This window comes from Platichthys flesus, chromosome 21, assembly GCF_949316205.1.
Source record: "Platichthys flesus chromosome 21, fPlaFle2.1, whole genome shotgun sequence".
Classification (NCBI taxonomy): Eukaryota; Metazoa; Chordata; class Actinopteri; order Pleuronectiformes; family Pleuronectidae; genus Platichthys; species Platichthys flesus.
In genome coordinates, this window is record NC_084965.1 from 542,717 (window position 1) to 566,985 (window position 24,269).

A 24,269-nucleotide genomic window follows, 5' to 3' on the forward strand; every position below is an offset into this window, starting at 1 on the left:
CTACGCCAGGATCTTGTTTGTGGACTTCAGCTCCGCATTCAACACCATCTCTCCAGCTCTTCTCCGGGACAAGCTGACCCAGCTGAGCGTGCCTGACCCCACCTGCAGGTGGATCACCAACTTCCTGACCGACAGGAAGCAGCGCGTGAGGCTGGGGAAGCTTGTCTCTGACACCCGGACCATCAGCACTGGAGCCCCTCAAGGTTGTGTGCTCTCTCCTCTCCTCTTCTCCCTCTACACCAACAACTGCACCTCCAGCCATCCCTCTGTCAAACTCCTGAAGTTTGCCGACGACACCACCCTTATTGGATTAATTTCCAATGGGGACGAGGCCGCCTACAGAGAGGAAGTTAACAGCCTGGCTTCCTGGTGCAGCCAGAACCACCTGGAGCTGAACGCTTCAAAAACTGTAGAGATGGTGGCAGACTTCAGGAGGAGCCCAGCCCAAACCGCCCCCCTCACCATGTGCGACTCCCCAGTTAAAACAGTGGAGTCATTCAGATTCCTGGGGACGATCATAGCACAGGACCTGAGGTGGACGGAGAACATCACCTCCATCACCAAGAAGGCCCAGCAGAGGATGTTCTTCCTGCGGCAACTGAGGAAATTCAGCATGCCGCGGAAAGTGATGGTTGAGTTCTACACAGCCATCATTGAGTCCATCCTCACCTCATCCATCACCGTTTGGTTCGCTGCCTCCACTGCCAAGGACAAGGGCAGACTGCAGCGGATCATTCGGTCAGCTGAGAAGGTCATCGGCTGTGACCTGCCGGCTCTCCTAGACCTGTTCCACTCCAGGACCAGAAAGAGAGCAGGCAAGATCATCGCTGATCCTTCCCATCCCGGTCACCACCTGTTCCAGAGACTTCCATCTGGGAAAAGGTTCCGGGCCGTCAGGACTAAAACCTCGCGTCACCTGAACAGTTTTTTCCCCATGGCAGTGGGGCTCACAAACAAGCCCCCCCCATCACACTGACTCTGCTGACCCCCCCCCCCCCCACCCTCGCACATAATTTATAACACTACATTATTGGCACTACCACCAATCTTTGCACCTTAAAACCGAACACAACACATTTACTGTATATATTATTTTTTCGATATTGTTGTTTTTTATATTGATGTTTATATTGCTCTTTATTGTTGTTTTTATATTGTTGTTTGTAAAGTGCACCAACCACACCAAGGCAATTTCCTGTATGTGAAAATATACAAGGCAATAAAAAGAATTCTGATTCTGATTCTGATTCTGATTTAACATTTCCTCAGATGTTTTAGTTTGGTCCATGTCCCATCTGCTAACAAGGAGGAGGAGGGATCTTATACTGCAGCAGCCACCAGAAATGATTTGATTTCTCTTTTGGGCGCCGTCATGGCGTCCGTCTTTATGCACAGTCAGTAGGTAAAACACACAGTTGACTCTCTGTTCTCCCATGATGCATTGCTGCAGAAGCTGGAGGTGCAGATTTCGGAGCTCCCTCTGTTTCGTACGATTGGTTCCATCATGTTCGACACCGACGAGCTGAAGCTGGCCCTGACGCAGGAGTGTGGACTGTGGAAACAAGCCTTCGGGGCTGCGCTCAACCGCCGGGCGTCCGCCGACATGGACGCCATCTTCACGTTTGTGGACGGGATGACGAAGAGTCTGCAGCGTCCAATCACAGACCTGGAGGACGTCCGAGGAGCCATGTCAGCGCTCAGAGAGGTCAGCTGGTAGAGATGACCTGAGGAGGTCTTGTCAGTGATGGTAGAAGACGTGAGGAGACTTAGTCCTCGATCAGCTGACATCACGTAACCTGCTCAGCTCCTACTTCTTTAGTCCTCCATCATCTGTTCACTCTTTGATTCAATCACTCGTTCATTTCTCCTCCTTTTTGACCGTGAGACCCGTTGGACTCATTCCTCGCTCTTTGTGTTTGAGGTCCGGGAGGCGGAGGTTCGTATCGACGCCTCCATCGGCCCAGTCGAGGAATCCTTCGCTCTGCTCAACAAACACGAGCTGCTGTTCAATGACGGGAACGCCGAGCGCGTGGACGGCCTGACGTACGCCTGGAAGAACCTCAACGCCCTGGTGAGGGGGGGGCGCAGGCGAGGGAAGGTTTAACATCAACAAGAGTTTGTACGAAGATCCAGGTGTGTGTGTGTCTGTGTGTGTGTGTGTGTGTGTTATTTTAGGTGGTGCAGAACCAGAACACTCTGGTGAAGATCCAACCCAGCATGAAGGCAGACCTGCTGTCCGCAGTCCAGAGCTTCCAGAGCAACGTTCACGACTACTGCTCCAAGTACAACCAAAGGTATACACACACACACACACACATACACACACACACACACACACACACACACACACACACACACATATACACAGACTGTGTGTGTGTGTGTGTGCAGGGGTCCCGGCGTGGAGGGCGTGGCTCCAGTTGAAGCCAGTGAGCGGCTGCAGAGTTTCCAGTCAGACTTTGATCAGCTGTGGAGGAAGTTCATCACCTACTCAGGAGGAGAGGAGCTGTTCGGTTTGACTGTTGAAGGTTCGTCTCCTTGCTTCCTTCTCTCCTTCTCTCCTGGCTCCTCCCCACCTTAATCTCCCTCCTTCCTTGCAGAGTATCCAGAGCTGCAGAGGATCAAGAGGGAGCTCTCTCTTCTGTCCAAACTCTACAGTTTATATAACGCCGTCATCGACAGCGTGACTGGATACTACGACCTCCTGTGGGCTGGACTGGACATCGAGAAGATGAACCTGGAGCTGCAGGACTTCCAGAACAGGTCGAGCATTGTGTCCTAGGACAATATTTCAAACTGGATAAATGGATGAATGCAGCAGAAAATAAGAAATAAAAAGTAAAACATGTCTGTTGTAGATTTATTTCTTCACCTGTCTCTTGGTCTTTTCAGGATCAGGAAGCTTCCGAAGGCGCTGAAGGAGTGGCAGGCGTTCAGAGATCTGAAGAAGACCATCGATGACTTCACTGAGTCCTGCCCTCTGCTCTACATGATGGCCAACAAGGTAGGAGGCCGGCCGAGGGGTCACTGATCTCACCTGTGTCTTAGAGAACATTCACTCAGTGACTCTGTGTCCTTCAGGCGATGCTGCCCAGACACTGGACTCGTCTCAGTGAGTTGACCGCTCACAGTTTCCAGGTGGAATCAGAGAGCTTCTCTCTCAGAAGCGTCATGGAGGCTCCGCTGCTCAAACACAAAGAGGACATCGAGGTTCTGATGATTTATTCACATTATTTGTTTCAATCTGACACAATAACTTTTGTTGGAAAGACTGTAATTCTTAACTTGTTAATGATAAAGTAAATTATTCTTTGCCTTTCTCAGTTTAGTTTGGAATAAAACTGTAGAATCAACATGAAAATCTGACCCAGAACAGAACGAGCTGTTAGGATCCTGACGGGACCTGGGTTATAAGAGAGACATGAGAAAGATGGAACCTGGATTGTCTCTCTTCTGTCCTCTTGTGGTCAGGACGTCTGCATCAGTGCCGTGAAGGAGCGAGACATCGAGGCCAAGCTGAAGGACGTGGTGGCCGAGTGGAGCAGCCAGAGCCTCAGCTTCGCCCCCTTCAGGACCAGAGGAGAACTGCTGCTGAGAGGAGCCGACACCGTGGAGAAGGTCTCCATGTTGGAGGACGGCCTGATGGTGCTGACCTCACTGCTGAGCAACAGGTGTGTGTGGGGGGGGGTTAGACAGAATAAAAGGTCAAGGGTCAAGAAACATTGACAGAAGTAAGATTAGTTGAAGAACAAAAGACTGGGTGGAGACATGGATGAAAGTATGAATGAATAAATAAATGAATAAATAAATGAATAAATAAATGAATGAACAAATAAATAAATAAATAAATGCATGAATGAATGAATGAATGAATGAATGAATAAATGAATAAATGAATAAATGAATAAATGAATAAATGAATGAATGAATGAATGTGGTCCTGCAGGTACAACGCTCCGTTCAAGCCGTCCATCCAGCTGTGGATCCAGAAACTCTCCAACACGTCCGAGATCATCGAGAAGTGGTTGTCGGTTCAAAACCTCTGGATCTACCTGGAGGCCGTGTTCGTGGGCGGAGACATCGCCAAGCAGCTGCCTCAGGTCCGAACCACCGTCGGCTGCGTGTCACCGGTGACATCATCACCACGCCTCGTTGTTGTCAACCTGTGGCTTGATGCTCGTTGTTTGTTCCTCAGGAAGCGAAACGTTTCCTGAACATCGACAAGTCCTGGCAGAGGATCATGCAGCGAGCGCACGAGCTGCCCAACGCCGTGCAGTGCTGCGTGGGAGACGAGACGCTCAGCCAGGTGCCGCCCACGTGCCTCTGAGCAACACAACATGCTGTAGGTTCCCGCTCACAGCCGCTTGTTGTCTCTGCAGCTGCTGCCTCACCTGCTGGAGCAGCTGGAGCTGTGTCAGAAGTCCCTGTCCGGCTACCTGGAGAAGAAACGGCTGGTGTTTCCTCGCTTCTTCTTCGTGTCCGACCCCGCCCTGCTGGAGATCCTGGGTCAGGCGTCGGACTCGCACACCATACAGGTGACACGCGCTTAGTCCGTCATGTGCACGTACAATGAAACGTGTCGCACGAGAAGAAACACGTCAGATCAGCAGCTAATTACATTAACATAAGAGCAAAGTAGAAGGAGCTTCATATAAACAGTCAAATAGAATACACACAACTCTCACTCTCACACACACACAACTCTCACTCTCACACACACACAACTCTCACTCTCACACACACACACACACACACATTGGTGCAGGTGGAACAAACACTGGTTTAAGATTTAGTTTAATTTTTAGAACTTTCCCTGCTCCACCTCTCAGCATCGTCTTCTCTTTCTTTACAGTCTTGATAACATAGTTGATAAATATTTGAATCTGACTTGTCTTCATCCTCAGGCTCATCTCCTGAGTCTGTTCGACAACGTGAGCCGAGTGGTGTTCAGTGAGAAGCTCTACGACCAGATGCTCAGCTTCCAGTCTCAGGAAGGAGAAACTGTGGAGCTGAGTCAACCCGTCCTGGCTCAGGTACATTCCATCAGAACAGTTCTTCTTCTCCTCTCACACTTTAAACCAGAAACCATAAAACTGTATGAATCTGGATCTGTTCTGTGACTGCTGACCATGATCCTTCCAGGGTAACGTGGAGGTGTGGTTAGTGCAGCTGCTCGCCGGAGTCCGACACACGCTCCACGCCATCATCCGTCAGGCCTACGTGGCGACCACTGAGCCGGGCCTGAAGCTGCTGGACTTCCAGGCAGCGTTCCCGGCGCAGGTCGGCCTCCTGGGGATCCAGATGATCTGGACCAGAGACGCAGAAGAAGCACTAGTCCTCAGCAAGTCTGACAAGAAGGTGCTTTTATGTTGATGTGTCATCGCCAGCGACACCCAGTGGTCGGAGGCATCATGTTTTCACGTGAACACGACACGAGAACGCCTGAAGGACTTTGTTCAAATCAGGTTGAAATCTTGAGTTAAACTTGAAGATGAACTGATTTGATTTTCTTGGTTTTAAGTGGACACGTAGGTAAACATGTGAGAAGATAACAGAGGCAAACTACATCCAAATTATACAGCATCACTTTAACGTAAATGAAACCCCCCCCCCCCCCCCCCCGCCTGGCAGATCATGCAGACGACCAATCAGAAGTTCATGGACCTCCTCAACGAGCTGATCGACATGACGACGAAGGAGCTGAGCAGAAACGAGAGGACCCAGTATGAGACGCTCATCACCATCCACGTCCACCAGAGGGACATCTTTGACGAGCTGGTGGGTGGACGGAGGGACAGGAACATTACGTTGTGTCACTGATCCGAGTGGTGATGTCATGTTGGAACACATCTCCCTCAGGTGCGCCTGAACGTTCGATCTGCGTTGGACTTCGAGTGGCAGAAGCAGTCGAGGTTCTACTTCCTGGAGGAGACGGACAGATGCGTCATTCAGATCACAGACGTGGAGTTCAGCTACTGCAACGAGTACCTGGGCTGTACAGACCGACTGGTCATCACTCCGCTGACGGACAGGTACAACCCACAGACTGTCACGAAAGATGACGGGTCCATCGCCCCCTGGTGGCTGGCTCTAGTATGGGTGATAAACCCCGCCTCCGTCACAGTTACAAACCAACCCACTGACAGATCATTGAACTAAATGAAGACCCTCTGTGACTGGTGTCCAGGTGCTACATCACTCTGTCGCAGGCCCTGGGGATGAGCATGGGCGGAGCTCCGGCAGGTCCGGCAGGAACAGGTAACAACGACTCCGGGGAAAACTCTCACTCTGAGTTGATTGCTCTAATCAAGTGAGTGTGTGCATGTCTGTGTGTGTTTGTGTGTGTCTGTGTGTTTACAGGTAAAACAGAGACCACGAAGGACATGGGTCGCTGTCTGGGCAAATACGTGGTGGTTTTCAACTGTTCGGACCAGATGGACTACAGAGGACTGGGACGTATTTATAAAGGTGAGATGCTTTACAGCCAGTCAACCTCCTGCCCTCTGCCCCTGGTAGCTGCTGATGGAGCTGAGCTGAAGACAGAGCTTGTGATTCACTGAGAGATCTTCATTCCAAACCTTTGGTTAAGAGATCTGGGTATTGACCGAAAGAATGAGATCGCAAATGCAAGCAGCCAAAAAGTTTCAGGCTCAGGGAAGTTCGGAGCTGCCGGACGCAGACAAAACAAAAACTGTCCTCAACTATATGTCCAGTTGTGTAAAGTGCCACCTGCTGGTTGTTGTGTGTCTTTGCAGGTCTGGCTCAGTCCGGAGCCTGGGGCTGCTTCGATGAGTTCAACCGCATCGAGCTGCCGGTCCTGTCGGTCGCCGCCCAGCAGATCTACGTCGTCCTGCAGTGCAAGAAGAACAAGAAGAAGCAGTTTGTCTTCACAGACGGAGACGTGGTGGACATGGACCCGGAGTTCGGCATCTTCATCACCATGGTAACCGAGTGTAACCCGAGAGTAACCGCATAAAGGTCCAATCAGAAACCTTAGATCCAAACCGAGTGATGTCACAAGCTGTGGTTCTTCAGGGGTCACATGCTTGAAGGTTTTTCCTAACTTCCCACTTCTTAAGGATGAGACATGAATCCAATGTGTGGGCCAAGCTTTCCCAGGATTCATTGCGTGCCGGTGATAAAGATAATGAGCTCGCTAAAGAGGAAACGTGCAGCAGCTAAAAGTAACAAGCGATGCAGCCGCAAGGGATGGAGACACAAATAACACAAATTAACTAAAATTAATGTCTATAATCTACATAGTTTGTAGTCTGCGTCCACCACATGGCCCCTGAGTTAGTCCAAGGACACCTCAGAACCAGAACAATCTCACAGCCAGAGAATTCCTTCAGAACCTGAACAGAGTTCTATGTATCTAAGAACCAGTCAGTTATCAAAACCTGATTCTACACCTGGTCCTCCAGAACCCTGGATACGCCGGTCGCCAGGAGTTGCCCGAGAACCTGAAGATCCAGTTCCGCACAGTAGCCATGATGGTCCCGGACCGAGCCATCATCATGAGGGTCAAACTGGCCAGTGCAGGTTTTCGTGACAACCAGGTTCTCAGCAGGAAGTTCTACACCCTCTACAAACTGTGTGAGGAGCAGCTCTCCAAACAGGTCGGGAAAGTGAAAGCTCATCAAAACTCACTCGGTCATTTTACTGATGTTTTACTCGGAGGCTGCAGGAAAACTTCCAGCTAATGTCCAGAGACACTGACTCAGACAATCATATTCATATTATCATATTGTTTATGCACCTGACTTCATGATATTTGTTTTGTCTTAACACCAGGTCCATTATGATTTTGGTCTGAGGAACATTTTGTCAGTTTTGAGGACGCTGGGTGCCGTGAAGAGATCCAACCCGTCAGAGCCGGAGAAGACCGTGGTGATGAGGGTCCTGAGAGACATGAACCTCTCCAAACTGGTGTGTGTGATAGGAACGACCAAAAACCACAGAAACCATCTTTGACAAATATTTATTTAATGTCTACTTCATTCTCTGCTAACATGGAGCAGGAGGTTTATGACCTCTACTGCAGACGTCCACCAGGGGGCGATCAACAGGATTCACTATAGGAGCTGTCATGTCGTCCATCTTTTAAACTGCTGATTTAACTGTATTATAACACGATTATTTGATGATTGATGAAGTATTTACAGTGTTTGAAATGATGCTTTGTTCTGGGGGGGTGTGATAATGTGATTGTTTCTGTGCAGGTGGACGAGGACGAACCTTTGTTCATGAGTCTGATCAACGACCTGTTTCCTGGCATCGGTTCGTTTCCAAACCACAGACTCACTCTTGTCTTTGTGATCAGAGAAGTGGAGACAAACAGGATTAATCCTCCTCCTCTCCTTCCCTCCGGTAGTTCTGGATAAGGCCGGGTATCCAGACCTGGAGACGTCCATCTTCAGTCAGGCTCAGAGGGCCGGTCTGATCCCTCACCCCCCCTGGGTCCTCAAACTGGTTCAGCTCTACGAGACGCAGAGAGTCCGACACGGTACAGATCCTCAGACAGAACTTTATTAAACTGTCATCCAGCTCTGCTGAACTCATCTGAGATTACTTGTTGTACCTATGTTTCACCACTAGATGACAGCGAAGTGGACTTTTACATTTCACCACTTATATATAAATCAATATATATGTATACAATATTATTAAGATTTATCATATTAAGACATTTTAATACGTTTATGTTCCAATATCAAGGTCTTGTTTTAGAGCCGCCCTCATGGTGGAGAATGATCCAATTCTCTTCTACTGTTGAAATCGTAGTTTATCATTGTTTTATTCTTATACAAAGTTCTGGAGTCAGTTCTGGTTGAGCAGCATCATTGAGCGTGGTGAGTCCAGCTGCGTGTTCTCGTGCAGGTATGATGACGTTGGGTCCCAGCGGCGCCGGGAAGACGACCTGCATCCACACCCTGATGAAGGCCATGTCGGAATGTGGCTCCCCGCACCGGGAGATGAGGATGAACCCCAAAGCCATCACGGCCGCGCAGATGTTCGGCACGCTGGACGTCACCACCAACGACTGGACCGACGGCATCTTCTCCACGCTGTGGAGGAAGACGCTCAAGGCCAAGAAGGTCTGATGGACCGACGGCTCAGCTCCTCCTTAGATTTATAATAACGTAATAGTAACATGTTTATATGACATATTTGAACTGTGTGTGTGTGTGTGTGTTTGTCTGTGCGTGTGTGTGTGTGTCAGGGGGATTATATCTGGATTGTGCTGGATGGTCCTGTGGATGCGATCTGGATCGAGAACCTGAACTCAGTCCTGGACGACAACAAAACTCTGACGCTGGCGAACGGAGACAGAATCGCCATGGCGCCCTGCTGCAAGGTGCCTGTCAGTCATGTGTCAGCCTTTTGCCATCAGCCAATCAGAATCCACTGAATAACCGAGCTGTGGTGAACAGCACTGTCAGGTGTAGAAGTTGTGAGGTGAGGAGACGTCCTCTGTGTTCTGTCTCCAGATCGTCTTTGAGCCCCACAACATCGACAACGCGTCCCCGGCCACGGTGTCCAGGAACGGGATGGTGTTCATGAGCTCGTCGGTGCTCGGCTGGAGCCCCATCCTGGAGGCGTGGCTTCAGACGCTCCCGGAGCCGCAGGCCGACGCCCTCAGACTCTGCTTCGACTCCTGCTACCAGGTGGAGACACGCCCCCGGACAGGATGCTCAAACAGTGACCAGGGTTTCATTCAGGCAGCCGAGGATAAACATCTGTTCTATTATCAGTCAGTGTGTCACAGATTTCATTTTCTTATTGATTTCTACAAGTTATAGAGACTATGAGTTATGATCCTGAGCAGCAGACCGACTCAGTGAGAGGGTTCCTGAGGAGGTGGAGACCAAACACAGAGAAACAAGAGAGAGACACAAACACCACATGAACATTTATATCTTTAACTGATGCAGATGGAAACCAGTTGAACATATTAATTAATCATTGTCATCTAATCCATGGTAATAATCCTCGTGTCTGTTCCACCTACAGGACGTGGTGGACTTTGTCTTCACTGCTGTGTCTCCTAAGATGCAGGTGCTGGAGTGTATGTACATCAGACAGACTGTGGACCTGCTGCAGGTAGGACAGGCTTCATGTGACGGCTCAGCTCACAGACATTTCTCCAGGTTTCACTTCTGTCTTGTGTCTCATGGTGTCCAGGGTCTGCTCCCAGCCGCGGAGGAGAAGCCCGGCAGCCATGTTGACGTCGGTCGCCTGTTTGTATTTGTGGTCATGTGGTCGCTCGGCGCGCTGCTGGAGCTGGACGACAGAGCCAAGATGGAGGCCTTTCTCAAGGTTTCTGAATTCTCTCATTCTCTTTGTTCAGACATTCTTAAAATCTACATTCATGTTCCACAGAGGATAAACCCTGGATGTTTCTGAGTGTTCCTCTGGCGCCACCCTAAGGACAAACTTTATTTCTAGCTGCAGCGCTGGTCAGGCTCTCATGTGATGAAGCAGGTTTCCTTCTGAGAGGAAAGACCCTGAAGGATTTGTGTCTCTGGAGGTGTTGTGGACCAACGTGGACTTCGAGATTAAGTGTTGTATGATTTGTGTTTGAAGGGACACGGCTCGTCTCTGGACCTGCCGCACACTCAGGACGACCAGACCATCTTCGAGTTCACCATCAATGAGCAGGGGCAGTGGGAGCACTGGTCCAACAAGGTGTGTGAACACGAGGCCGCCATCGCTTCGTTGACTCAACCACGTCAACCTTCATCTCTCAGCGTCAGAGCCAACTCATTTACCTTCTCTTCCATGATCCAGGTCCCAGAGTACGTCTACCCCAAAGACCACGTCCCAGACTACTCGTCCATCCTGGTTCCAAACGTGGACAACGTGAGGACGGAGTTCCTGACGCAGACCATCATGAAGCAGAGAAAAGCTGTGCTGCTGATCGGAGAGCAGGGAACCGCCAAGAGCGTCATGATTAAAGTGAGACACAACGTTGTTAACAAATGTTAACAAATGAGGAAAACACATAAATCTGATTAACCAAAGAACTGGATCAAAACAGAACCTGTCACAGAGGGCCGCCCCAGTGGCTGTTAGAGAAACTGCAGTGTGTTTGCAGCTAGCTCTTACGCTCAGCTTGCTAATGCTCCAGCTACATGACGTGTTCTCCTCTGGCTCCCCCTGCAGGGCTACACTGGTAAGCTGGACCCGGAGCTCCACCTCAGTAAGACGCTCAACTTCTCCTCTGCCACGCTGCCCGGCATGTTCCAGAGAACCATCGAGAGCTACATCGACAAGAGGATGGGCGCCACCTACGGGCCGCCGGCCGGGCGCAGGATGACTGTTTTCATAGATGACATCAACATGCCCGTTATCAACGAATGGGGAGACCAGGTCAGCCTCAAGCTCTCTGATTGGTCGATTTCAATTTATCTTTTACAGTTTACCAATCATACTTGCAACTTTTTTTTATTTGGAAATAATAATTAAACATTTTAAATATGATTATCAATACATTTGTCCACATGAACAGTTTGTGCTTTCTCTCTTTGTCTTGTTGGAATGACACTTCCTGCTAACCAATCGCTGACTGACACCTCTCTGCCCCGCCTCCCTCAGATAACCAATGAGATTGTGCGTCAGCTGATGGAACAGGGAGGGTTCTACAGTTTGGATCGTCCAGGAGAGTTTATCACCGTGGTCGATGTTCAGGTATCAAACCCGCGCTTCATGGCCGCCACGCTTTTTACTGTGTCTCAAAAAACAGATGATTGGGATCTTTAATGAAAGTGTCACATAACTTGTGTGGCTCATTTCCTGTTTGGCTCATTTCCTGTGTGACTCAGCTTCAGTTGAGTGAAGGAATTAACTTTGAAGACATGTTTCTGTCATATATCCACTTCCTGTCTAAAGTCCTGACTCATGTTTGAAACAACCTTAAACAGCTGGTGGCGGCCATGATCCTCCCCGGGGGCGGTCGGAACGACATCCCTCAGCGTCTGAAGAGGCAGTTCTCCATCTTCAACTGCACGCTGCCCTCCAACTCCTCCATCGACCTGATCTTCAGCACCGTGGCTCAGGGATACTTCTGCCCGGAGAGAGGCTTCCCCGCTGACGTCTGCCACCTCGCCGCCGCCCTGGTTCCCACCACCAGGCGGGTGTGGCAGGCCGTTAAGGCAAAGGTCAAATAATCACAGAACATCTGGTTAATTAATATAACTAGATTAATAAAACTATATCTACTATCTAAAATTATATTATGTATTAAGATATAATATTGTTCTCCTTATATCTAACAGCAGTGCTTTTATTTTTGTTTGTTTGTGTGCGTTTCCTCAGATGTTACCGTCTCCTGCAAAGTTTCATTATATTTTCAACCTGAGGGACCTGAGCAGGATCTGGCAGGTAGGAACCACTTCCTGTTTACACATGTGACCCTGAAGGAAACAAGAACCAGGAAGCTGAGTCTGCGTCTTCTGTCCACAGCGACTGGACCTGGTTCAATGTTCAATGATCAATGTAAATATTTAGTGTTTAATGTCAAGCTCAGCAATGTTTACGTATTACCATACCACAACAACGAGGGCTTTTATTTTGATATATCTGTACAACATCCTGTAAACCTGGTTATAAAGTTTTAAATGTATTATAACAGAGAATCATATTTACTTAAAGAAAATGTTTATTTGTATTGTGGTTAATGATGTGTTGTGTGTTTGTGTGTTGGGTTACGTTTGTGTGGTATGTTTGTGTGTGTCTGCGTGTGTTGATGGTTGTGTTGTTTGTGTGGTGTTGATGGTTGTGTTGTTTGTGTGGTGTTGATGGTTGTGTTGTGTTGTGTGTCAGGGGATCCTGACTGTGAGGTCAGAGGTGTGTCAGAGCTCCGCCCTCCTCGCCGCTCTCTTCCATCATGAATGTTTCAGAGTCATCGCCGACCGCTTCATCGACAGCAGCGACCAACAAACCTTCAGCTGCATCATGGAGAAGGTGGGTGTGTGTGTGTCTGTCTGTCAGTGTAATACTAATAATATTCAAACATGTAACAAACAAATAAAATCAGGTCACACGTCCTCAGTTTAAATCGGATGAAAACAAATGAAGCCATGAAACTTTGAACCAATCAGGTTTTGCGATGTCCCAGTGTCTTCACCGCTGAGTCGCCACTTTCTGTTTTTCATCAAACGCCCGTTGCCCAGATCACAGAGGAGGATCATGGGAGATCTGTGACTGAGCACCCCCAGTGGGACAGCTGCTTCGTGGACTTCCTGCGTGACGCTCCGGAGGCGACGGGGGACGAACCCGAAGACGCCGAGCTGGAAGCGCCGAAGGTTCAAACCCAAAAGGACACGTCACATTCAACCATGTCTCATTTTTAATGATTATTTTCATTAAAAATGTGTTTCATCAATAATTTGAGCCAATAGAATCGAAAGCCTGTATTCCTGGATTGACAGGTGTACGAGCCGATCCCGTCCCTGGACGGCCTGGCCGAGCGGCTCTCGGTTTTCCAGGAGCAGTTCAACGAGGCGGCTCGAGGAGGAGCCATGGACCTGGTCTTCTTCAAGGTGAGCTGGTTCCTGTCAGACTGATGGCCACCAGCAGGGGGCCTTGAGCTGATATTTAAAACTTCTAGTAAAAATCAAATTGTATTTCTTGCTGTCGAGGAAGAAGTGAATATCTCTGTTGTCCCTTTGATCTTATTGGTTAACGACTCTCTCTGTTGAACCTGATACCGCAGGACGCCATGACACACCTGATGCGGATCTCACGGATCCTGCGGACGCAGCAGGGGAACGCCCTGCTGGTCGGGGTGGGGGGGTCGGGGAAGCAGAGCCTGACGAGGCTAGCTTCGTTTATCGCAGGATACCAAACCTTCCAGATCACAATGACCAGGTGTCAATCATTTATTTGACACTTTGATTGTTTGGTTTGGTCCATGTCCCATCTGCTAACATGGAGGAGGTTTATGACGTGTGTGAGTGTGTGTGTGTGTGTGTGTGTGTCGTGCAGGTCGTACAACAGCAGTAACCTGCTGGAGGACCTGAAGGCTCTGTATCGTATCGCCGGTCAGCAGGGGGGAGGAGTCACGTTCCTCTTCACAGACAACGACATCAAAGACGAAGCGTTCCTCGGTACCCGACTGTAGATCATGACAGAACAAGGGGTCGTCCTCTGGGGAACATGAATCACTGGTCTCTTGATTTCATGTTTCCTCTCTGCTCCAGAATACATGAACAACGTCCTGGCCAGCGGAGAAGTTTCCAACCTGTTTGCTCGCGACGAGCTGGACGACATCACCCAGGATCTGATCCCTGTCATGAAGCGAGAGCACCCCCGCCGACCTCCGACCTCAGAAAACCTCTACGACTTCTTCCTGTCCCGCGTGCGGAGCAACCTCCACGTGGTGCTCTGCTTCTCGCCGGTCGGGGAGAAGTTCCGTACTCGTGCTCTGAAGGTGAGTTTCAGACCTTCACTGCTTCCTATGGAGTGAGGGGGGGCATGTGATGACATCACAGGAGGTTACGAGACGTGAATCAAATATATTAACCACGGTTGGATTTGATGAGCTCAGCGACCTTTGACCTCAACAGTTCCCGGGGCTGATATCCGGCTGCACGGTGGACTGGTTCCAGCGCTGGCCTCGGGACGCCCTGGTCGCCGTGTCGCATCACTTCCTGTCTCAGTACCAGGACCTCCGCTGCTCACAGGAAGTGAAGCACAGCGTGGTGGGGACCATGGGAACCTTCCAGGTAACACCTCGGTCCAGGTGCGTGTCACCGGCAGGTTCAGGCCAACCAATCACACGGCGTCTCTCCCTGCAGGACCTGGTGGCGGAGAAATGTTCCGAGTACTTTGAACGTTTCCGACGTCAAACGTTTGTGACGCCAAAGTCCTACCTGTCCTTCATCGACAGCTACAAGCTCATCTACGCCGAGAAGATCGCCCACGTGGGCACGCTGGCCGAGCGCATGAAGACAGGTACGACCCGGAACACGCGTGTGCTGAATGGTTCAGTGCTGACGTGTGCTGCGATGGTGACGTGTTGTTCACAAGAAGAGTCGAGCTGCAGCGGGGGGGGGGGGGGGGATTTTATGCGTTGATTGATTATAGGTTTTAATAACGAGCATTCTTCAGATTTTGTAGATAAAGAAATGATGGGCAGGTTGAGTGATGATGAGAAGTCCGCTGATCGGTGGTGATGATTCTCAGCCTCGTGTTGCAGGTCTGTGTAAACTGATGGAGGCGGAGCAGTCGGTGTCTCAACTCTCCAAGGAGCTGCTGGTGAAGGAGCAGGAACTCGCTGTCGCCTCCCACAGGGCAGACGAGGTCCTGCTGGAGGTCACCGCCAAAGCTCAGGCTGCTGAAAAGGTCAGAGACACGACTTTGTTATTTTCACGTTTCCATCCCTGCTGATCGGAGCCGACAGCACAGTCATGTGACCCGGGAGAGAATGAACGTTTTATCCAATCACATGGCAGACAGACGCCAGATGTTCCAGGGAGGAGTCAAAGGTCACGTTGCTCTACCTCCTCTTAAATGATCCCACACCTGAGTAGAACACGTTAACGTTAAGATGTCATGACGTAGAGAAACATCGCAGATACTTGACTCTTCATCATCGTCTCAGATGGACACACACGGTCCTGTACTTATACCTTTGGGAGGAACATTTTAAACATAGACCCTACAGAGTGGGGACATTTTGACCGGTCCTCACTTGTTCATGGACTCTCTGAGGGTTAAGACTTGGTTTTACAGTTAAAATCCGGGTTGGGCATTCAGTTTGGATGAGGTTTAGGTCAGGGGCCAGGGAATGTGAATGAGTGTCCTCACTAAGATAGAAGGACAAACATGTGTGCGTGCCTGGCTCTGCCCCCTAGTGGCCACAGACAGCACAGCAGTACCCAGGTGTTTGTGTGCAGGTGAAGCAGCAGGTGCAGAAGGTGAAGGACAAAGCTCAGCTCATCGTCAACGAGATCGAAGTCGACAAAACATCAGCACTGTCCAAACTGGAGGCTGCCAAACCAGCGCTGGAGGCTGCTGAGGCTGCACTGCAGGTCTCACACACACACACACACACACACACACACACACACACACACACACACACACACAGAGTATACACAATGTTCTTCTTACATCCCTACAGACCATTAAGCCCTCGGATATCGCCACCGTGAGGAAGCTGCAGAAGCCTCCTCATCTCATCATGAGGATCATGGACGTGGTGCTGCTGCTGTTCCAGAGGAAGGTCACTTCCACTTCCACTCGTTTCAAACATTCACATCCAGTTCATCCTGATGTTCCTCTTTCATCTCAACTCTTTCCCTGGGTCTGTTTCCTCAGATCGACCCGGTGACCGCCGACCCAGAGCGACCTTGTCTACGACCTTCGTGGGCTGAGGCCATGAAGCTGATGCAGAACTCCTCGTTCCTCAGCATGTTGCTCAACTTCAGCAAGGTCAGTCCGAGTCTGCTGCTGACCCACAAGCTGCTAGAGTCCAGGACACGTCAGAGTCCAGGTGGATCTGAGACCATACAGCAGACTGTACACACACACACACACACACACACACACACACACACACACACACACACTCAAACTGGAGTTTATAGCTGTGTGTCAGTTGGAAACTCCCTACTCATCTTATCACACTGCACCATCACCAGCTTGTGTGTGAGTGTGTGTGTGTGTGTGTGTCTCTTACATACCTGCTAAGATGAGGATTAGCCGAGCTGGCAATTGAACGTCTGTATGTTTAGAACTGGAAAAACCCTGAAGTAAGTGTGTGTGTGTGTGTGTGTGTGTGTGTGTGTGTGTGTGTGTGTGTGTGTGTGTGTGTGTGTGTGTGTGTGTGTGTGTGTCTGGAGTAGGACTTCTGGGTCTGGGTCTAACTGAACCAGGTTCTGTTGGTTTGCAGTGTAAACACTTTGTTGGACAGTTTGGACTTTTGGACCAATCACAGGAAGTAGAGACAGAATAAGACGCCGTCTATAAAACCAATCAGAGTCAAGTATCGGTAGACTCCGCCCACGTAGGTGATGGCGTCAGGACGAACGTGTCAGAGTATTTACACTCAGCACTGCTCCACCTGTCTGCTCCATAACTGGTAGTTGAGGTGTTGTTGAGACGTGGTGAAGAGCATGTAGAAGACGATCACAGCGCCCCCTGCTGTCGTCCTGTGCTCAGGACTCCATCACAGAGGAGGTGGTGGAGCTGCTGGCTCCTTACCTGGAGGTGGACGACTACAACTTGGAGTCCGCCAAGAGGATCTGTGGGAACGTGGCGGGACTCTGCGCCTGGACTCAGGCCATGGCTGACTTCTTCTCCATCAACAAGGAGGTGCTGCCCCTGAAGGTACAGACACAGGAGTCCCAGTATAACTCAGTCAGTAGATTTCACACCTCCCTTCAGTCAATCATCTGAATCACACACACATCGAGGAATCAGTAAAGATGAGAAACAAACTTTCAAATCCCTCAATGATAAAGAAAGTGAAATAAATCCTTGATCCGCCTCCGGACATAGACCACACCCCTCCACCAGGTCTACTGGACATCGGTTCATCCTGTTGACAAACAAACAAGTTAACAAACAAAAGAAACTGGACAGAAAATGTAACGTACTGGAGACAAAGCAAGGACACAATGCATGTGTGTGTCTGTGTGTGTGTGTGTGTGTGTGCGCAGGCTAACCTGGCCCTGCAGGAGGCTCGTCTCCAGGTGGCTCAGGCTGAACTGGGTAAAGCTCAGGAGCAGCTGGACACCAAGCAGCGAGAGCTCGACGCCGTGCAGGTGACCCTCGGATGAACTGATCACATGTCAGCTCTGCTCTGATTGGTGGAGACAAACCACTTATTCTAGTTGTATGATGACCTGTAGTGAAATGTGCGTCTGCTGAACTTTAGGCGCTTTACGACGCCGCCATGAAGGAGAAGCAGGACCTGGAGGACGACGCCCAGGCCTGCCGCCAGAAGATGGCCAATGCCACGGCTCTGATCGACGGGCTGGGGGGGGAGAAGGTCAGCTCTCACCCCGCCATCTTTCAGTCATTCATCCGTCACACATCCATCCTCTCATCCTTCCACGTGTCCCCTCGTGGTGTCTCAGGTCCGTTGGACGGACAGCAGTGCCGGGTTCCAGACGCAGATCGAACACCTGGTCGGGGACGTCCTTCTGTCCAGCGGCTTCCTGTCGTACGCCGGCCCCTTCAACCAGGAGTACCGGCGCCTCCTGCTGGAGCTGTGGAAGAAGGAGATGGAGGCGAAGCTCATTCCCTTCAGTCCTGTAAGACCTGGTTTAGCTTTTATTTGACAATTCATGGTAAATAAAACAACAGATCTGTGTTCAATTAAAATAATCTGAATATTAAAGACTCGGTTCACCGTCAATCTGATCGGAGACATTAAGAATCTTTGTGAAAGTTAAAACTGAGACGTCCTGCAGGACTTGAATGTGATTGGTCTGCTGGTGGACACCACCACAGTGGGCGAGTGGACCCTGCAGGGTTTACCCAGCGACGACCTGTCCATCCAGAACGGCATCGTGGTGACCAAGGCGTCACGCTACCCACTGTTGATCGACCCCCAGGGTCAGGGCAAGACCTGGATCCAGAGCAGAGAGCGAGACCAGCAGCTGCAGGTGGGGACGCAAAAACCAGAATCACAAATGTCCTCTGCCCTCTGCTGGTGAGGGGTTCCAACCTCTTCTGTGTCTCAGGTGACGTCTCTCAACCATAAATATTTCCGATCCCACCTGGAGGACAGTCTGTCTCTGGGGCGCCCCCTGCTGCTGGAGGATGTCGGGGAGGAACTGGACCCGGTCCTCGACAACATACTGGACAAGAACTACCTCAAGTCTGGGTCCACGTACAAAGTGAGAATCAAACTGACAACGTTTAGTTTCTTTCTTTTTAAAAAGAGTCTCAGGTAACGTCCGTCCTCCGTCATCCTGCAGGTGAAGCTGGGAGACAAGGAGGTGGACGTGATGAAGGGCTTCACGCTCTACATCACCACCAAGCTCGCCAACCCGGCCTACAGCCCCGAGGTCAGCGCCCGGACGGCCGTGGTCGACTTCACCGTCACCCAGCGAGGCCTGGAGGACCAGCTGCTGGGACGTGTCATTCTGCTGGAGAAACAGGTCCACACTGGGCAGATAACCAGCTAGTTATACTGGTTATGAATTATTCAATCAGTCAAATCAACAGTGATCCTGAATCCTGTCTAACTCCGTCCACCCTGTGGGTCTGAGCAGGAGCTGGAGGCGGAGCGAGTGAAGCTCCTGGAGGAGGTGACGTCCAACAAGAGGAAGATGCAGGAGCTGGAGGACAGTCTGTTGTTCAGGCTGACGAGCACGCAGGGCTCCCTGGTGGAGGACCAGTCTCTGATCGAGGTGCTGAGGGTCACCAAGACCACGGCTCAGGAGGTACCGTCCGTCAGCTCAGGTTCAGGTTCAGGTTCAGGTTCAGGTTCAGGTTCAGGTTCAGGTTCAGGTTCAGGTTCAGGACTGAAGCTCAAATGAAATCCATAATAACCCTGTCGTAGGTGAGCGAGAAGCTGTCGGTGGCGGCGGAGACGGAGGTGAAGATTAACCAGGCCAGGGAGGAGTACCGCCCAGTGGCCACCAGAGGGAGCATCCTCTACTTCCTGATCGTGGAGATGTCGCTGGTGAACATCATGTACCAGACGTCGCTGCGGCAGTTCCTCGGGCTCTTCGACTCGTCCATGCAGAACTCGGCCCGGTCGCAGGTCACCTCCAAACGCATCTGCAACATCATCAGCTTCCTCACGTTCCAGGTGCTGCCCCCTAGTGGCGTCTTATGCTATGTTTTTGTGTTATGTTTCATGTGCGGACTCTGCCCTCTAGTGGGAAAAGTGCATCACTGCACTCAAGATGGTGAAAACACATTGTTGATGTTGATCATATTATTATCATTATTTCATCTATTGATAAATACAAATGAATGAAGGTACAAATATTTAACTTCTATTGATTATTTTATCATAAATTTGACTGTATGAACAAAAGATGTGAGGTCATCACTGTGTCTGCAGGTTTACTGCTACACCTCCAGAGGTCTGTACGAGGAGCACAAGCTGCTCTTCACCCTGCTCCTCGCTCTGAAGATGGACCTGCAGGCCCGGATCATCTCCCAGCCCGAGGTGCTCACCTTCATCAAAGGTCACAGGCAACTCCTCCTCCTCCTTCTCCTCCTCCTGCTCCTCCTGCTGCTGCTCCTCCTCCTCCTCCTCCTCCTGCTGCAGCTCCTGCTCCTGCTCCTGCTCCTCATCCTGCTCCTCCTCCTGCTCCTGCTCCTCCTCCTCCTTCTCCTCCTCCTGCTCCTCCTGCTGCTGCTCCTCCTCCTCCTGCTGCAGCTCCTGCTCCTACTCCTGCTCCTGCTCCTGCTCCTGCTCCTGCTCCTGCTCCTCATCCTGCTCCTCCTCCTTCTCCTTCTCCTTCTCCTCCTCCTCCTCATCCTGCTCCTTCTCCTCCTCCTCCTCCTCCTCCTCCTCCTCCTCCTTCTTCTCCTTCTCCTTCTCCTCCTCCTCATTGTCTCATTCTCTGATCATTAAAGCAGTTTGACAGTGTGTGTGTGTCTGTGTGTGTGCGTCTGTGTGTGTGTCTGTGTGTGTAGGCGGGGCCTCTCTGGACCTGAACTCTGTAGAACCTAAACCACGACGCTGGATCCTGGACCAGACGTGGCTGAACCTGGTGCAGCTGTCGGTTCTGCCTCAGTTCAGTCAGATCCTGACCCAGGTAGGAACCAGTCCCATGGGGTCAGGTGAGACCTGAACCTCAGAACCTCACGTTGATCTGCTGTGTGTCCAGGTGGGTCAGAACGAGCGGACCTGGAGGAGCTGGTTCGACCTCCCGGCTCCAGAGGAAGCCGCGCTGCCCGACGGGTACGAGGAGAAGCTCGACACCTTCCGGAAGCTTCTGCTGATCCGGAGCTGGTGTCCGGACCGAACCATCGCTCAGGTCTGTCCAGATCCAGATCTCCAGCAGCGACCACACCTCCTGCTCAGACTGGGAGGTTCACGATGTGTGTGTTGGTTGAACAGGCGCGGCGCTACATCTCCCAGTCTCTGGGTCAACAGTACGCTGAGGGTTTGGTTCTGGACCTGGACGCCATGTTGGCAGAGAGCGACTACCGGACGCCAATGGTCTGTCTTCTGTCGATGGGCTCGGACCCGACTGAGAACATAGAGCGGCTCGCCAAGAACAAGGTGAGCAACGAGATGAAGGAACGCTTCAGAGGTTTCTGTTTGGACCAGGTGAGTATGAAGAGAGACAGGGAGGCTTGAACTAGACCTGATGCAGGAGTGAAGGAAAGAAAAGATGTAAACTGGTCTCATCCTGCAGGGGGCGCCGTGCTCCCCCATCTCCATGGGGCAGGGCCAGGAGATTCACGCTCGCAGGCTACTGGCCAATAGCATGACAGATGGAGGCTGGCTCCTCCTCCAGAACTGCCACCTGGGACTGGACTTCCTGGATGAGCTGCTGGAGACGGTCACCAAGGCAGCACCGGAGAACGTGCACCGAGGTTTCCGGGTGTGGCTGACGACCGACGTGCACCCGAGGTGACTGATGACATCACACACGCCCTGCTGGCGCCACCTGCAGGCTGCAGTGTTTATTACAACCACGATTTGATGTAGTAGGGGAGATTACAATGTGAAGTTTGACCTGAGGGTGGCGCTGGAGTTAAAGACTGGACATCACCATCTATAATTTAACTGTGTGTGTGTGTGTGTGTGTGTGTGTGTGTGTGTGTGTGTGTGTGTGTGTGTGTGTGTGTGTGTGTGTGTGTGTGTGTGTGTGTGTGTGTGTGTGTGTGTGTGTGTGTGTGTGTGTGTAGATTTCCCATCACCTTCCTCCAGTCGTCCATCAAGTTCACCAACGAACCCCCTCTTGGTAAAAAGACCCTTCACACAGCAGCAACGTACATTTAGCATTTCCATTCAGGGAGTTCATTTTTTAATTTTCTCCGTTGAGGTTTCAGAAATTCAAATCTGTGTATATCATTATTCAAAGAGTTCAGGAACTGCTGGACAATCAGAATCTTCTTCAGAAAATGATTTCTACCTGAACCACTGCCCACTGTGTCTCCATCAGGGATGAAAGCAGGACTGAAGAGAACCTTTAATGGTGTGACCCAGGACCAGTTAGAGATCAGCCACCTGCCTCAGTGGAAGCCTCTCCTCTACGCTGTGGCCTTCCTCCACACCACTGTCCAGGTGTCGCATCTGTTCTCATGCAAGAAACCAGCAGATGAACAAAGTCCGTCATGACACTTCTTCTCATTTCTCCCCCCCCCCCCCCCCCCCCTCGTTAGGAGCGTCGTAAGTTCGGTCCTCTGGGCTGGAACATCCCGTACGAGTTCAACCAGGCCGACTTCACCTCCAGCGTCCAGTTTGTCCAGAACCACCTGGACGACCTGGACTCCAAGAGAGGCGTGAACTGGAGCTGCCTTCGCTACATGCTGGGTCCGACCTCTTTAAACCAGTTACAAACCAGTGCTGACTCGATCTGATGACTCAGCTCTTCAGCTCAGTTGATAGATTCAGTGAATCGTCTAAATTTAACTTTTGGTTTAATTCACATAGAAACTTCGTAAGGAAAGTTCCTCAACCTGCTGCTTTCTAAAAAGATTTGATTAACCTGAAGAAAAATAGAAATGCCTGAAGTCTTGAAGTCAAACTATCTCCACATGACACCTGATCCACATCTGATCCACATCTGATCCACATCTGATCCACACCTGATCCACGTGACTGTTTCTCCTCCTCCGTCCCCAGGTGAGGTCCAATATGGCGGCCGAGTTACCGACGACCTGGACAAGTGTCTCCTGAACACCTTCACTCGGGTCTGGTTCAGCGAGAACACGTTCAGCGACAAGTTCTGTTTCTACAAAGGCTACAGCGTCCCCTCCAAGGTCCAGACGGTCCAGGACGTCCTGCAGCACATCGAGTCCCTGCCGCCGGTCGACTCTCCTGAGGTGAGCGTCCTCAGGGACAGACGGACGTCCAGGTTCACGCCCCTTCTACTAACGAAGCCTTTGGTCTGCAGGTGTTCGGGCTCCACCCCAACGCTGACATCACATACCAGACCAACCTGGCCAATGAGACGCTCAGCACCATTATCAACATCCAACCAAAAGACAGCGGGGGAGGGGCTGGGGAGACCAGGGAAACCAGCGTGCAGAGGCTGGCCAATGAGATGCTGGAGAAGCTGCCACCTGACTACGTCCCACATGAGGTGCGTGATGAATGAAGAAAGGTTCAAGTGAGAAACTCGAGATTTAATAAAACCATCGAATGGATCCCATCACACACGTCACATGCTTCTCTGCACAAAGGTTAAGTAACCCGAGTGTATGTGTGTTTTAAAGGTTAAAGGTCAACTGCAGAAGATGGGTCCACTTCAGCCAATGAACATCTTCCTCCGACAGGAAGTGGAGCGCATGCAGCGAGTCATCAGCAGCGTCCGGAGCACGCTCACTGACCTGAAGCTGGCCATCGATGGTCCGTCACCGCGCACACACACACACACACACACACACACACACACACACACACACACACACACACACACACACCCTAGGTTTATCTCCTTCTCGCTGCAGGCACCATCATCATGGCGGAGGACCTGCGTGATGCTCTCGACTGCATGTTCGATGCTCGGATCCCTCGCCTGTGGCTGCGGCTCAGCTGGCCGTCGGCCACGTTGGGTTTCTGGTTCAGTGAGTTACTGGAGAGGAACCAGCAGCTCAGCGGCTGGATCAGCAGCGGCCGACCAAACCAGTTCTGGCTCACTGGTTTCTTCAACCCTCAGGTTTGTAAAGTGTAAAAGAAGATGGACGACAAGTTGTTAAGCAATCGTTCTCAATCGTGTGTGTCTGTGTGTGTGTGTGTGTGTGTGTGTGTGTGTGTGTGTGTGTGTGTGTGTGTGTGTGTGTGTCTGTGTGTAGGGGTTCCTCACCGCCATGCGTCAGGAAACAACTCGCGCCAACATCTCCAGGGGCTGGGCCTTGGATACGGTTACCCTTAGCAACGACGTCACCAGGATGATGAGGGAGGACGTGTTGGCTCCGCCCCCTCCGGACGTGGGCGGGGTCTACATCTACGGCCTCTTCCTGGACGGAGCGGCGTGGGACCGGCGAGCCGCCAAACTCACTGAGGCTCTGCCCAAGGTTAGTGAGGCTTAATCAACAATACACATACTAAAATATATGAAAATATAAAAAATGATACACGAGTTGAATAGAGCATAAAAACAAAATACTAGTTC

The 24,269-nt window shown here is 50.9% G+C and overlaps 1 protein-coding gene across 1 annotated transcript in view; it reads left to right on the forward strand.

The window, feature by feature from the left end:
* Positions 1-24,269, forward strand: part of dnah5l (dynein, axonemal, heavy chain 5 like) — a 39,226-nt gene that overhangs the window by 14,291 nt on the left and 666 nt on the right. The window contains exons 31-97 of the mRNA XM_062379122.1: positions 1,451-1,705; positions 1,922-2,071; positions 2,176-2,294; positions 2,392-2,528; positions 2,601-2,763; positions 2,893-3,004; positions 3,082-3,210; positions 3,472-3,671; positions 3,947-4,100; positions 4,196-4,306; positions 4,380-4,535; positions 4,905-5,033; positions 5,143-5,358; positions 5,632-5,778; positions 5,860-6,032; positions 6,188-6,258; positions 6,361-6,468; positions 6,756-6,943; positions 7,425-7,619; positions 7,795-7,929; positions 8,223-8,280; positions 8,375-8,506; positions 8,881-9,098; positions 9,224-9,358; positions 9,492-9,668; positions 10,015-10,104; positions 10,186-10,320; positions 10,588-10,689; positions 10,792-10,959; positions 11,167-11,373; positions 11,599-11,691; positions 11,925-12,161; positions 12,319-12,384; positions 12,826-12,966; positions 13,176-13,307; positions 13,434-13,544; positions 13,718-13,872; positions 13,990-14,111; positions 14,205-14,434; positions 14,571-14,729; positions 14,802-14,958; positions 15,203-15,348; positions 15,903-16,037; positions 16,130-16,231; positions 16,327-16,440; positions 17,170-17,337; positions 17,670-17,774; positions 17,888-18,001; positions 18,090-18,266; positions 18,426-18,620; positions 18,699-18,854; positions 18,936-19,118; positions 19,233-19,403; positions 19,523-19,774; positions 20,033-20,159; positions 20,614-20,735; positions 20,808-20,957; positions 21,041-21,205; positions 21,342-21,559; positions 21,838-21,893; positions 22,095-22,216; positions 22,315-22,465; positions 22,778-22,977; positions 23,049-23,237; positions 23,371-23,503; positions 23,605-23,813; positions 23,950-24,171. Of these exons, the coding sequence (XP_062235106.1) occupies positions 1,451-1,705; positions 1,922-2,071; positions 2,176-2,294; positions 2,392-2,528; positions 2,601-2,763; positions 2,893-3,004; positions 3,082-3,210; positions 3,472-3,671; positions 3,947-4,100; positions 4,196-4,306; positions 4,380-4,535; positions 4,905-5,033; positions 5,143-5,358; positions 5,632-5,778; positions 5,860-6,032; positions 6,188-6,258; positions 6,361-6,468; positions 6,756-6,943; positions 7,425-7,619; positions 7,795-7,929; positions 8,223-8,280; positions 8,375-8,506; positions 8,881-9,098; positions 9,224-9,358; positions 9,492-9,668; positions 10,015-10,104; positions 10,186-10,320; positions 10,588-10,689; positions 10,792-10,959; positions 11,167-11,373; positions 11,599-11,691; positions 11,925-12,161; positions 12,319-12,384; positions 12,826-12,966; positions 13,176-13,307; positions 13,434-13,544; positions 13,718-13,872; positions 13,990-14,111; positions 14,205-14,434; positions 14,571-14,729; positions 14,802-14,958; positions 15,203-15,348; positions 15,903-16,037; positions 16,130-16,231; positions 16,327-16,440; positions 17,170-17,337; positions 17,670-17,774; positions 17,888-18,001; positions 18,090-18,266; positions 18,426-18,620; positions 18,699-18,854; positions 18,936-19,118; positions 19,233-19,403; positions 19,523-19,774; positions 20,033-20,159; positions 20,614-20,735; positions 20,808-20,957; positions 21,041-21,205; positions 21,342-21,559; positions 21,838-21,893; positions 22,095-22,216; positions 22,315-22,465; positions 22,778-22,977; positions 23,049-23,237; positions 23,371-23,503; positions 23,605-23,813; positions 23,950-24,171 (10,155 nt within the window). The remainder of the gene's footprint in view (positions 1-1,450; positions 1,706-1,921; positions 2,072-2,175; positions 2,295-2,391; positions 2,529-2,600; positions 2,764-2,892; positions 3,005-3,081; positions 3,211-3,471; positions 3,672-3,946; positions 4,101-4,195; positions 4,307-4,379; positions 4,536-4,904; positions 5,034-5,142; positions 5,359-5,631; positions 5,779-5,859; positions 6,033-6,187; positions 6,259-6,360; positions 6,469-6,755; positions 6,944-7,424; positions 7,620-7,794; positions 7,930-8,222; positions 8,281-8,374; positions 8,507-8,880; positions 9,099-9,223; positions 9,359-9,491; positions 9,669-10,014; positions 10,105-10,185; positions 10,321-10,587; positions 10,690-10,791; positions 10,960-11,166; positions 11,374-11,598; positions 11,692-11,924; positions 12,162-12,318; positions 12,385-12,825; positions 12,967-13,175; positions 13,308-13,433; positions 13,545-13,717; positions 13,873-13,989; positions 14,112-14,204; positions 14,435-14,570; positions 14,730-14,801; positions 14,959-15,202; positions 15,349-15,902; positions 16,038-16,129; positions 16,232-16,326; positions 16,441-17,169; positions 17,338-17,669; positions 17,775-17,887; positions 18,002-18,089; positions 18,267-18,425; positions 18,621-18,698; positions 18,855-18,935; positions 19,119-19,232; positions 19,404-19,522; positions 19,775-20,032; positions 20,160-20,613; positions 20,736-20,807; positions 20,958-21,040; positions 21,206-21,341; positions 21,560-21,837; positions 21,894-22,094; positions 22,217-22,314; positions 22,466-22,777; positions 22,978-23,048; positions 23,238-23,370; positions 23,504-23,604; positions 23,814-23,949; positions 24,172-24,269) is intronic.